The following is a 13828-nucleotide window of genomic DNA, read 5'->3' on the forward strand; positions in this document are numbered from 1 at the left end:
CTTGCATGGTCCTCGGACTCAGACCTGCGGGGAGACTAGCTACTTGAAAGAAAAACCTAAGTCCTAGACGGAACAATGGTCTTGCGTGATCCTCGAACCTCCGACTTTGTGGAAACTAACACGCGATGGTACCTTTCTAAACGTTTAAGCTAAGTTCAATCATGCCTCGGTCCACGGACCAGACGCCTAAAGCAAGTTAAAGCTATAAATATTGATTGAAACGTGGAAAAGAACCCTAGTACCTAGCGATCCCCTCAGACAGTTTACTTTAGGTTACACGTCCTTGGGCGGTCACCCTATTCGCAATGTAGAACATGCGGTTGTTTCCCTGGTTAGTCTTATATAGTTAACTTACTTAAAATTGGCAATATTGTGCCCATCAGTTTTGATAAGTTCAGGGTGACAACTCTTTACCATCAATGGCATCAGTTCTAAGTACTATTCAAAAGAAAAGACACTAGCACACCCATTCATAAAATAATTATCGCCGAAAAGAAAAGTTACGCAAAATGAAGTAAAATCGTCTTTTTATTAGATAAAGAAGAAGTACAATGTACATAAAAGGGCTTAGACAAGCCTATATCAGAAGCTAACTCTAAAAAGTGGTACTCGAGAACGTTAAATCTTCAATCTTGCTCCAGCAGCAATCGAGCAAGTATGGATGGCACCGACGGTGGAAGAGAAGAAAAGCAGAGATGCTCGATCCACGATCTTGCTCCAGCAGCAACCAAGCAAGTCTGGATGGCACCGGCAGTGGAAGAGAAGAAGAAGTAGGAACGCTAAATCCCCATACTTACTCTAGTAGCAATCGAGTAACTATTGCTCTAGCAGCAATCGAGCACGTATGGATGGTATCGGCGATGAGAAATCCAAACCCGCACACGTATGACATACAACGCTAGATGAAAATCCAAATTTTGTCTCACCAAAAATCTTATACGACTTACACCTGCTTTGGATTTTGGCTGAAGGAAGAGGGACTTTTTTCTTGTCCAATCAAGGGGGAGAAATATCTTTGGCCTCTGTCTCCCCTACCCTGACTGGGTCATTCTGAATCTCGGAGACACCCGTGGCTTCTGAAGAGGGTTTGGTTCCTTCACCCTCACCTTTATCCTTGAGCATTTTACTCCCTCAATCTTAATCACTATCATAGTGGGACTTTGGGAACATTTGGAGAGTTAAAAGCCTGAAAAACTCAAGGGTCAGCGAATAAAGGAGAATGACCTCCCCCCATGTGTCTTATATAGGGGGCAAGCCTGGTGGCAATCAATTCGCCCAAATCTCTAAGAAGGAATTACAAGCGAAATAAATCTCGCTCAATTTCCAAAGCAGTCTTCAGCCGTCATATTTGCGTCACCTCATGAAGAGACCCTAATGAAAGCGTGCCTCGTGTACCGAAACGGCAGGAACACGGCTTGGATAAACTAAAAGAATGTCTCATAGCCAGGAACGTGCCTCAGGCAAGCGAAGAGGCTCTGGCATTGATGGAGGACAAGATTTGGCAAGCCTTGACAGAAGCCCGATGTCACCAAAACCCTCCTCTTCATCCGAAGAGCCGGACAGCAGGATTTTGAGGGGCTATTTTGGGGGGTAAAAGACTGGGAGGTCCATGTCAATATCTACATGGGGACAAGGGCCCAGTCCAAGGAAAAACCCCTCATCGGCCATGGGAAGAACCCTCCTCGGCATGAATGTAGTTGAGGACAAAAGGGGCAACCTGCTACTAATAGTGACACTCCAGATCATTCCACGGAATAGAAAAAGTATTAAAGCAGAAAAGGACAATGGAGAAAATGGAATGTCTAAGGAAAAGGCTGCCATTATTGCATTCAGTGCCTTATGCCTGACATAGCCATGCTTTTCTGCCTTTACAACCACTCCCAATAACTGGAGGGAAGGGCTGATGGGACAAGTACCTATCCTAGGAACCTCACTTAGGAGGAAGGAAACTACTATAAAAAGGGAGTGGAGGGAGACAGAAAGGGGGCTGAGACCCCCCCCCCCCTCCCAAACAGACCAGAGGCACCATGAAAAGCTCCTCAATCCATGCCGAGGACCAATCATTTCTGGAAAACTCAGTCCATCTCAGCTTGATCATGAAGAACACCGTGTTAATCGTTGTCTATACACTAAAACCTAGCTCTTTGGCCCACTCTTTACAAATTCATTGTACCGAGCTCATTGGTCTAAGGTCCTATATGTCTTGGGCCAGGGCTGAAAAACGTGACCCTACAATATTTTATAGGCTTTCCATTCTCTAAGCATGCCAATGACCAATAGTTCAAATCATTTTCAACTATCAAATCAGGTACAAGTAAAAAATAAAATAAAATGATTTATGCACTTGTATTTCATTTTTATAAATATCTACCATTTGATGTTGAGATAATTTGAATGTAGATCCCTTTTTCTTATTGGGGCGGTGCTTCTCCAAATGTTAGCTTAAAAATCATGCTTCAAAGTAACGATTGCTTGAATCATTTAAGTCATGTAAATATACTTGCTATTTTAATTTTTTTGTATTCCTCATTAGTTATGTTTATTTATTTGTATCAATAGTTATCATTCTGTTACTAATAATTGAAAATGTCCATATCTAATTTTGCAGAATTCTTTCTTAAATGGTTTTACACAACTAAATCCAAGACAAAAGTGATTTGACTCGAAACATATTTGATGAGTATTCAACTCAAAAGATTCTTGACAAGTATGCAACTAACAAGTATAGATTGATGATGAGAGGAGTGAAAGCTAGAAAGCTACAAGAAATATTGTTTTTGTATTTTGAAGGCAATGAAAATAGGCTGATTTTTAGGATATGTTAGAAACATTCCTTTTTGTATATTTACTTTTGTTATGCCTTCTCATCCTCTAGACAAAAATTGTATTATTCAACACTATTATTCACCCAATTGAATATAACTAATATAAATGAAAGTATTTTCATTTCAAATGTGATTAGATGCAATTTCTTGCGAACTGTAAATGTGTTTCATTGTTTGGTTTGTGTGTGTATTTTTTTACTTTTGTTCTGGCTTCATTTGGATAATGTTTTGGAGCAAGGGAGAAAATATGGCATTTTTATTGGTTTAGTTTATGATTGCATATGAATTTCTCGGAGATGTTCTAGGGATTAAGTAGTTTGGCTTGTAAATATCTGACATTTTATTTTTTTGGATTTGGGGATAATTAAGCTTGATGATTGGTTTCTTAAACTTTTACTTTGGGATTGTACGGATGTTGTGGAAGTTTACTCCTCTTTTTTTTTTTTTTTTTTTTTTTATATATATATATATATATATATTTCCAGTCTCAAAATACTGTATAGTTTCATAATTTTATGGATTTGCTTTGGTAGGAAATTCATGACTAATTCTTCGCTAGTGCAGTGGGTTGGGCAGTTTAACAGTGATTTCAGGGCTGTAAATGTGAAGTCCCCTCTTGAATCTGCAAAGTATTCACAAGGTTGGAAGCTGCCTACTAATTATGTGTTCAGAGTCAATGTGGACGCTGCAATTTTCTTTTCTCAACGTATGTGTGGGGCAGGTGCTGTGATAAGGGATGAGATGGGATTAGTGGTTGGTGCTCTTAGTAAAAGGTTTAAAGTTCCAATTTCCTATCCAAAAAAAAAAAGATGGTGTGTTAAGTTTAAATGCTGAAGATGTTTGAAGATGTCCCACTTGATTGGTTTATCAATAATTGTGTGGTTTACTCTACTTGTATGGATGATTGCCTCCATGTTCCTTTTCCTTGAATCAAATTTGAAGTTTATCAAAAAAAAGTTATAACGTTTAAATATGCCATCTGTGAAAAGTTGTATTGGAGATGTTGCTGCAACTGTTAGATATTCTAGGACAATTGGGTTATTTTGTTCCTTTGCTCATCCTTCAGTAAACCAAACAAGGATGCAAAAAAAAAAAAAAAAAAAAAAAAAAAAAAAGAAAAAAAGGGAGAATTTAACTGGAAATGCAATTGCCATTTGAACCCAAAAAGTGTTGGTTTTGTTGTTTTTCAACTCATCTGCTCACTACTTAGGTCCTAAAGCTAGGCTCTGTTTTTTCTTTCATTGTTTTGGCCCTAGAAAATGTAACATTGGGTTGTAATGTAACTTGTTGTGGCCTTCATGTGCTACCCAAGATGCTCATGGCCAAAGTTTTTGTAATACAATAGCTTTATATCAATAAATTTCTAACATTTCTCTCAAAAAAACATCACTAATAGTCTAACAAATGAGAAATTTTATTGTCAAAATGAACAAAATTTACAATGAGATCCAAACACCAAAACAAAAAGATGAACCTCATCTATAAGCACAAAATTTATTTGCAAATACAATAACTAAAAGCTAACATAGCTAATATAGCCTAACATACAAACCAATGCAAGGATAACCAAGCTTCTGAAGAGCATTTACAACTCCAATTCCTCCAAGTTAGCAGCAAGCTTACAACCAAATACCACTAATACAATATTTATTCAAAACTTTGGGACATCAATCTTTGCAGCATTAACAACAACGTTCAAATGTAGAAATCATGGAACCCAGCAACTAAAAGACTCACAATCACAATCTTCCCCACATTACAAATTGAAAAGAACTTAAAACACTTGTATGCCTTCATCTCATCAATAATGTCCCTATTAAGATTGAATGGGCATAGGTCTTAAAACCTAAATTACAAAATTCTCATGTCCCCACCAGATCGAGTACAAAATTGGCCATCGTGGAGCTTATGGCCCTGGGTCCTATCTTTGCCTCTCGGTAAAGAGCGTGCAACCTAAACCTTCTCACATCCCCACTAGGTTTGAATCTGCACACCTTCATGGAACTTATTGGCTTTCCCTTCGGTCCTCCATTGACTGTCATCGTCGGAGTTCTCATGGTGATGGGTGAAAACAACAGCCTTCCATGGCCTAAACTTCTAGAAATTTCAGTTTCATACGGAGAGAGAAGGAAAATTTCTTCTCTAGAGAGATATTGGGGAAATAGAGTTAGAGGGAGAGAGGAAGAAAGAGGCAGATAATGTTAAGGGTTTGAGAAAAAATTTGAATCATTGTTTAGTTGATTTTGGGTTAAATCTGACTATGTTTGTATTAGTTTTAACCTTGGTTTGATTTGCTAACAATAGTTAAGTTAATGGGTAAGTGATGATGTGGAGCTGAGTTTTAAAAAAATGGTTAGGTGGCATTTTCTTATTGGGTGGCAGGACCTAGGAGGATGACATCCCAATAATTTCTCACTGAAAAGTCTCTTGAACAGAAGTTTGCATTTTTATAATTAAAGAACTTTTATTATCAATTGTATTGCCATCCATCTTCTTCCTTTATATCATATTATGTATAATAAAAGTTGGGCATAGATGTCGTAGTTATGCCACGTGACTTCACCAAATTGCAGAAATTTTAATAAATTTTTAAATAAATATGATAAATCAATAACAGTTGTGTCTATCTAAAATGTTATCAATAAACCCTAAAATCAATAGAATAGAATTATCTAAGGATAGAATTTAAATAAAAAAGAGAGATAAAAAAATGTAAAAAAACGTTTTCTTTTAAGTGTACAAGTACAATTTATTTTTTAATCTTAAATTTTGAATTAATTCTTTTTTCATTTTATTTGTTATAAAATTTAATTGTATTATCAAAATATTTTTTATTAAGTCGTGCATCGCACGGGTATAATACTAGTATATATATATATATATATATATATATATATATATATATATATATATATATAGCTAAAACTTAGAGAAAATCCAATTAGATTTTAATTGAATTCTCAATTTTGCACCATGTGTCCCATTTAATTTTAATTTTGTGCCAAGTTAATTATTGAGTATAAAAATTGAAGAGTCCAAATGCAATTAGATTCTAAATTGGATTTTAATTAGAGTCCAATTTTCCACTATATGTCCATCTATTTTTTTAATTTTTGTGACAAATAAATTATTGGGTGCAAAAATCAAAGAGTCTAAATCCAATTGAATTTTAGATTTTATATATATATATATATATATATATATATATATATATATAATGAGAAACTATTACATATTTTAGAATTGTATGATTTTAAAAAAATGTAAGCTAATATTATGTATAATTTGAACTTCTTCTCCAAAAAATTTATAATTTAAACAATATAATTGTAATTATATTTAATTGGTTACATACTAGTTTAATACAATGCAACTGCTGTCAAAAAGAAATTATATGGAGCGACAATCCATGTTGTGGCCTATTTTTATTGGTGTAAAATAATAAGAGAGAGACTACTCCTTTTGTATGGAGCGACAATCCATGTTGTGACCTTTGCTTTTTTTTTTTCTTTTTCCGTCAAAGACGTTGTGGTTGATCCAAAAAAGAAACAAAAAGTCTAAAACGTTTTTGTTAGGTCGATAGTATATGCAGTTCATTGATTTTAGCCAGTGCTTTAGAATGGGTCTTCGAAGTGGCGGCACAGCTATCGCCATCGACTATGACTTTTTTTTTTTTTAAATATATATATTTGAGGCTTGAATTTGGTTCAATTCCTTGAATTTTCTTAATCTTTGACCTCTATTCTGGTTGTGTACGTAATTCGGAAATCTTGATTTTTCATTGCAGTTGGCGGAGAAATTTGGTTAGGAATGCAATTAAACAATAAAAATAATTTGTTTTCTCTATAAATATTTTTACATGAAAACATTTTGTGTTCAAAAAATATTTTATACTGAAACAAATGCAACCTTACTGATTGAGAAAAAATAAATACCATATTTGGCTTTAAAAAAACGATCATATAATTAATCTTTTCAATTGAAACATGAAATGCCTAAAATTTTGGATTAAGTTGACATTTCAAACTGTTTAAACATAAATTAAAGTGAACTTTCCTAGTAGTGTATAAGTTGAAAAGTTTATTGAATAAAAGCTCGAAATTTTCTAATCAAAGGACTTTCAGAGCACCTATATCAGTGCTTGTATGATAGAAAAATAACATAGTTTAGCTAACTAACCCTAAAATTTACCCATATCAAACGATGCAAAATTCTGTTAAAATATTTATCTTGAATTTTATTTTTATTTTTTTCTTTATGTATCCAAGAATGAATGAAAAGAGTGGATAATAATTGTTATTTGTAAAGAAAAAAAAAACAATTAAAAGAATCAAAGAAATTTGATATTTAATAAAATGTAAAGTAAAATAAATAATTTAATGTGTGATATTTTAAAAAATAAGTATGTAAAATAAATATAAAAAGAAAGTAGATTATATATACTGAAACAAATGCAACCTTACTGATTGAGAAAAAATAAATACCATATTTGGCTTTAAAAAAACGATCATATAATTAATCTTTTCAATTGAAACATGGAATGCCTAAAATTTTGGATTAAGTTGACATTTCAAACTGTTTAAACATAAATTAAAGTGAACTTTCCTAGTAGTGTATAAGTTGAAAAGTTTATTGAATAAAAGCTCGAAATTTTCTAATCAAAGGACTTTCAGAGCACCTATATCAGTGCTTGTATGATAGAAAAATAACATAGTTTAGCTAACTAACCCTAAAATTTACCCATATCAAACGATGCAAAATTCTGTTAAAATATTTATCTTGAATTTTATTTTTATTTTTTTCTTTATGTATCCAAGAATGAATGAAAAGAGTGGATAATAATTGTTATTTGTAAAGAAAAAAAAAAAAACAATTAAAAGAATCAAAGAAATTTGATATTTAATAAAATGTAAAGTAAAATAAATAATTGAATGTGTGATATTTTAAAAAATAAGTATGTAAAATAAATATAAAAAGAAAGTAGATTATTATACTAAAATATATAGGAATTTTCGCATGATTCTGACCGGGTTACCAATTACCATGCATCTTCTTGGTTATTTCGTACGTTTTTTCTACTGTTAAGAAATTTCTTTCTTTCTTTCTTTCTTTTTCTTTTTTTCTTTTTATTTTTTAAGAAATTTACCCATGACATGACAGCCCCATCTTTTTGGACCCCATAAAATTAATATTATATCTAAAAGAATTTTTTCTCAAAAAAAAAAAATCTAAAAGAATTATGCTAGTATTATATAGGCAAAAAGCATCTTTTAGTCTCTACATTTTCAAGCGATTTTCATTTTAGTCCCTATATTTTATTTTTACCACTTTTAGTCTCTATCTTAAAAGACGCTTCCCGTTTTAGCCTCTACTGTTATATCAGAAATAGAGAAAGCTAACGTGGCAAACAGCAGGAATAAATAATACTAAATTAATATCCATGTAGTCTAAAGTAATAATAAATTTTTTTTTTGGAATTAAAAAATGCCACGTCAGCATCTAAATTAAAAAAATTAATTTATTAATTTTAACTAAATAAAAAAAATTAAAAATAGAATTAAAAACTAAAAATCATATGAATTAAGATCTAAGTATGTCTCGAATAAGAATAACAAAAACACAAACTCAGATCCAACAACAGTCACTAATTCGCGCTCTTCTTTGACCTTTTCTTCGTCTATGCTTTGATTATCTTGACTAAACCCTCCTTCGCTAACCGGAACGAATCCAAGCTGTTCGACAAGTAATCATTTCTCTTCTCGATTTCAGTTTCCAGTTCCTTAACTTTTTCTCTAGAAACCTCAACTTGATTCTTGAACTCCTCTGCTTTCCTCAATTCCTCGTCGAGCTTTTTCGCGAACTCGTCCTCTTTTTCCTTCAGCAAAGCTTTGAGCTCATCTATTTTTCCCTTCAAAGAGTCTCGCTCCCTCAAGATTTCAGCGACGAGTTTCGTCAAATTGAAGTTGTGATCCATGGCATCGTCTCTTTCTTGCTAAACGAGAGTTAGGGCTTGTTCGGTCTCCGCCAACTTCAATTGGAGGCTGAGATGGGATTCGTGGAGAGATTCATGGTCGGCACGATGATCATCATGATCGGAGAGGTGTTGAGGGATGGTGGTGGGTGAATCTGGGTTTTTTTACTGGTTTTTTTTTTTTTTAATTTTTGGGTTTGTGTTCTTGGATCTGGGTTTGTGTTCTTGTCGTTCTTGTTCAAGACACACTTAGATCTTAATTCATATGATTTTTAGTTTTTAATTCTGTTTTTAATTTTTTTTATTTAGTTAAAATTAATAAATTAATTTTTTTTTTAATTTAGATGCTAATGTGGCATTTTTTAATGCCAAAAAATTTATTTTATTATTAATTTAGGCCACGTGGATATTAATTTAGTATTATTTATTCCTGTCATTTGCCACGTCAGCTTTCTCCGTTTCTGATGTAACGGCAGGAACTAAAATGGGAAGCGTTTTTCAGGATAAAGACTAAAAGCAGTAAAAATAAAATGTAGGGACTAAAATTGAAATCAGCTGAAAATGTAGGGACTAAAAGGTACTTTTCGCCTATTATATAATTGGACATAATTTTGTATCACAACTTACTACATGGTGAATTGTGATTGATAAAGGTATGTTTTCACATGGTTCACTGACATATCTTTGCTAATTACAACTCATCATGTGCACAAAATTATAGCTAATTATGTGATACTAACGTAAATCTATCAAGTCCATAGAGTGACTTCATAGTAACAACCAAGTGCGATTCTTCAAAAAAATTTATACGTGATACTACAAACATAAACTTTATTACAGATCGTTGGTAAATTTTTATTTATGATTTTCTAGATTTATTATCAACATCACTTTTTTATTTATTAATAAATATTCACCACATTAATAATTTGTAAAAAAAAAATTGTAAATGTTTTGCTTTCCAATTTCCGGTTGTCATAGTTGACTGATTCCTTGTCTCATTTAGATGAAAGAGGAAACAAAGGCAAAAAAAAAAAAAAAAATGAAAAAAGAAGGAAGAAGAAGAATAGTAAAGGATGAAAGACTTAAGCCTTAGTTGTGCTTTGCCATAATAACAAAGGCAAAAGTGTGAGGAAACAATTCACACACAGAGAGAATATGCAACTACCTATCCCCAAAATTTTAAAGAAGATATGGTATGCTTGGAATCTCCGGAGCTGTATTCTCGTGAGCCTCTGTTTGCAGGCAATTTTAGTTCTATTGGCATTCCTAAGAAAACGAACCAGAAGCAAACTGTTACACGGGCTCATATGGTTTGCATACTTGCTTGCAGACTGGATTGCGCCTGTTGCCATTGGACTAATCTCCAAAAGCGAAGGTGTTGGTTGTGAAGCAAAGGGGAATAATAAGGACTTAATGGCATTCTGGGCTTCGTTTCTTTTGTTGCATCTTGGTGGCCCTGATACCATCACTTCTTTTGCTCTTGAGGATAATGAGTTCTGGCTTAGGCACTTGGTTGGACTCATATTACAGGTTCTGGCAACTGTTTATATCTTCATTGAATCACTTCCTAACAATCTTTGGGTTCCCACCGTCATGGTGTTTTTTGTGGGATTTATCAAATATGTAGAGCGAACACGTGCTCTCTTTCTTGCAAGCTTGAATCAGTTCGGATGTTCAATATTGCCAAAGCCATACCCTGGGCCTGATTATGAAGAGGTCATGAAGATGTGCTCTACAGAGACGTTGGAGAAGGTTGAAACACAAGTAGAGGTGTTGCAACCTTCTCCCACTTCTGCAAATGGTCCTGAATTAGATGACATGCAATTACTACAGGAAGCACATCGTCTCTTTGAAACATTCAAGGGTCTTATTGTAGGCCTTCTTTTCAGTTCCAAGGACCGAGAACAGAGCCGAGATTTATTTCTTACTAGAACTGCAGCTGAAGCATTCAGACTGATAGAGTGTGAGCTCAATTTCATGTATGAGTATCTCCACACCAAGGTGGTTGTGGTTCGCTGCCCATTTGGGTACTTTCTACGCTTTATTAGCTTTACGTTAATCATTGTGGCGTTGGGACTCTTTTCAATTGAGCACCAGCATAATTTTCATCATGCTAGTAAGTTAGATAACTTTGATGTCATCCTTACTTATGTCTTGCTTGTTGGGGCATTAGGCCTCGAGGCCATATCAGTACTAATGCTTATATTATCGGACCGGACCCTCCTTGCTGTGAAGGTTAGCAGGAGCAAACTCGTTGAAAAATTCTTGAAAAGAAGAAGGTGGTCTAAGTCAGTCTCCCAGTACGATATGATAAACTATTGCTTGAAAGATTCTCCTACATGGGCGTACACATTAGCTAGTTATGTTGGTGCTGGGGGAGTGCTAGAGAAAATGACTATATTGTTTTTTTCGCATTCAAAGGAGGTTAGTGAAGCTCTTGAGATCTTTATTTTTAAGGAGCTGAGATGGAAAGCTTCGAATGCAAAGAATATAAAAGCAGCCAGGGATGCATCTTCGCAAAGGGGTTATTGGGCTCTTCTACAGACTTCTAGCTGTTTCGAACTAAAATGGAGCATTGGGGAGTATCAGTACGAGGAAAGCCTTCTTCTTTGGCACATGGCTACCGAGCTACTCTACATTGAGGACACTCAACTAAGTATTGGTAATGATAGCAATACTAATAGAGAAACATGCAAATTACTTTCAGATTATATGTTTTATCTGCTTGTCATGAAGCCTAAAATGATGGCCCCAGTGTTAGGCAATTGGCAAATAGTCTTCCAGGACACTTGTGCAGAAGCTAAGCGATTCTTTCACAAAGAGTCAAACAAGGCCCCCATATCGGATAAAGTTGAAGCCTGTAAACGAATCCTTGCAGTGGAAACGAAATACAGATCAGTTGAATTGAAGGGAAGGGTAAGCAACTCTGTGTTCTTTGATGGAAGTCTCCTGGCAAAACAGCTCAAGGAGTTGAAGACAGACAAATGGATGCTAATGAACCGAGTTTGGGTGGAATTGATGTCTTATGCTGCCATTAATTGTAGACCAATTGTACATGCACAGCAACCTAGTAAGGGTGGAGAACTATTGACATTCATTTGGTTACTGATGAATCATCTGGGCTTTGGAACACAGTTCTACGAGCAGGAACGCCAAGCCAAAGCCAAAATGGTCCCGCGAAAGTAAGGTCAGTGGGACACAAGGACTAAAGGAACCAAAAAAACAAAAAGAGGTGGAGGTGTGACAGTTTGGGAGTGGACAGACAATTTTTGTTCGGACTAAAGGTGTAGGATTTCAAATCATTATTACCTTTCAAAGTTTCTCATGTTCTTATGTTCCTTTGTGTCTTTTTAGCAGCATCTTTTTGTTTTAGCTAATGGGCTTTCAATTCCTTTACTTTGGTCCCAATTAAATTCAATAATGAAAGATTTGATTCACAAAAACTCTTGTTATTTGGACTCCAAATTTTACTACCAATGTCAATTTTATGTTGATTTCCAAATTTAAGCCTAATTGTTTACATGATTGGCCAATTAACACCAGAATACATGCATACACATAATCACAACCATAGAAAATAAAAACCCACAACACATTGAAGTGTTTATAAAGATGAAAACTTGAGTACCTAGCGGGAAAACTTCTCTGTAATGTCTAACCACCAAAACGATTCAGTAAAGAAAATAGTTGCATAGTTGCAGCACATCTTAAATACTAATTTTTCTGAGCTATGAGGTAACAATGTACTCAAGCCCACCAAAATTTTGCTCGTAACTAACTCAAGTCCTTTCTCTCCTCTAGTCATTGGATTTGCAATTGAACTCCAATTGCAATCTCCAAGTCCCCTTGGCAATTCTGGATTGTTCCAAACAACACACAAACCTTTGAGGTAGGTTTCAATCTACTCTCATGAAAATTTGGCAATTAGAGAGGAAGAAAGTTGAGAGATGAGAAGGTTTAGCTTTAGGGTTTTTGGGTTCTCTCAAGCTCTTCAACATGGCCATTTCCTCGCTGAAATTAATTGGGAATGAAAATTATATGGTAAAGGTAAGGCTGGAACATTTAAAAAAAAAAAAAAAACTCATTACAAAATTATCTTAAATTCAGTCATTTTCCTAGGACAGAGAGAGGCAAAATATTGTACAAATTATTGCACAAACTTTTTGCCAAATGTTTTTCAACTTATGTTTCCATGAGCCCATTTGAGATGTGCTCATTTGCTTCAGCTTATTTGAGTTTTTAACTTCTTTTTTGTACTATTCATGAGTTTCATCGTATTATTTAGCTAACTTTTAACCTTTTTTCTTACACTTTCGACAAATAGTTTTTAGTTTCAGCTAAATAATTTATTCACAAATGGACCCCATATCACAGCTCGCCTGGCACCACCAACATTGTAGCATTTCAATTCATTTTGGTCCACTTCATTAATACTTTGAGAGGAGAGGTTTGCGTAGAAAATTGAGCTATTTCATTAACAATTATGTCACATTCTTAGCATAATGTTAGTAGGTTTTTTTTTTATTTTTTATTTTTTTCATTTTTTATTTTTTCATATAAAATTACATTTTTTCTTATGTTATTAAAGTCATTTTTTTTTTCTAATATAAGTGATGAATTTACTTTTATCTACTATCTCGTTAAGTCATTCAAGATGTATAGAGTATGAACCATTTGTAAGTAGCTCTAAAACAAATTTCAACTACAAATTATTGCACAAACTTTTTGCCAAATGTTTTTCAACTTATGTTTCCATGAGCCCATTTGAGATATGCTTATTTGAGTTTTTAACTTCTGTTTAGTACTATTCATGGGTCCTATTGTATTATTTAGCTAACTTTTAATCTTTTTAAACACTTTTAGCAACAAAAAAAAAAAAAAAAAAAAAAAAAAAAAAAAAAAAAATCAGTTTCAGTTAAATAATCTATTCCCAAATGGATCTCATATCACAACTTGCCTAGTACCACCAACATTGTAGCATTTTAGTTCATTTTAGTATGTTTTGGTCCATTTCGGTCTACTTTAGTGA

General features: G+C 33.9%; 1 protein-coding gene across 2 annotated transcripts in view; it reads left to right on the forward strand.

Moving 5' to 3' along the window:
* Positions 1 to 12242, forward strand: part of LOC126727380 (uncharacterized) — a 139578-nt gene extending 127336 nt beyond the window's left edge. The window contains exon 3 of one of the 2 annotated variants that reach the window (XM_050432995.1): positions 11079 to 12242. In XM_050432995.1, coding sequence (XP_050288952.1) covers positions 11079 to 11985 — 907 coding nt within the window. In that variant the 3' untranslated portion in view covers positions 11986 to 12242. Of the gene's footprint in view, positions 1 to 10800 lie in introns of both variants that reach the window. The other variant, XM_050432994.1, reaches the window with a different exon arrangement.
* The last annotated feature ends 1586 nt before the right edge of the window (positions 12243 to 13828 follow it).

The sequence above is a fragment of the Quercus robur genome, chromosome 5 (assembly GCF_932294415.1).
Source record: "Quercus robur chromosome 5, dhQueRobu3.1, whole genome shotgun sequence".
Lineage (NCBI taxonomy): Eukaryota > Viridiplantae > Streptophyta > Magnoliopsida > Fagales > Fagaceae > Quercus > Quercus robur.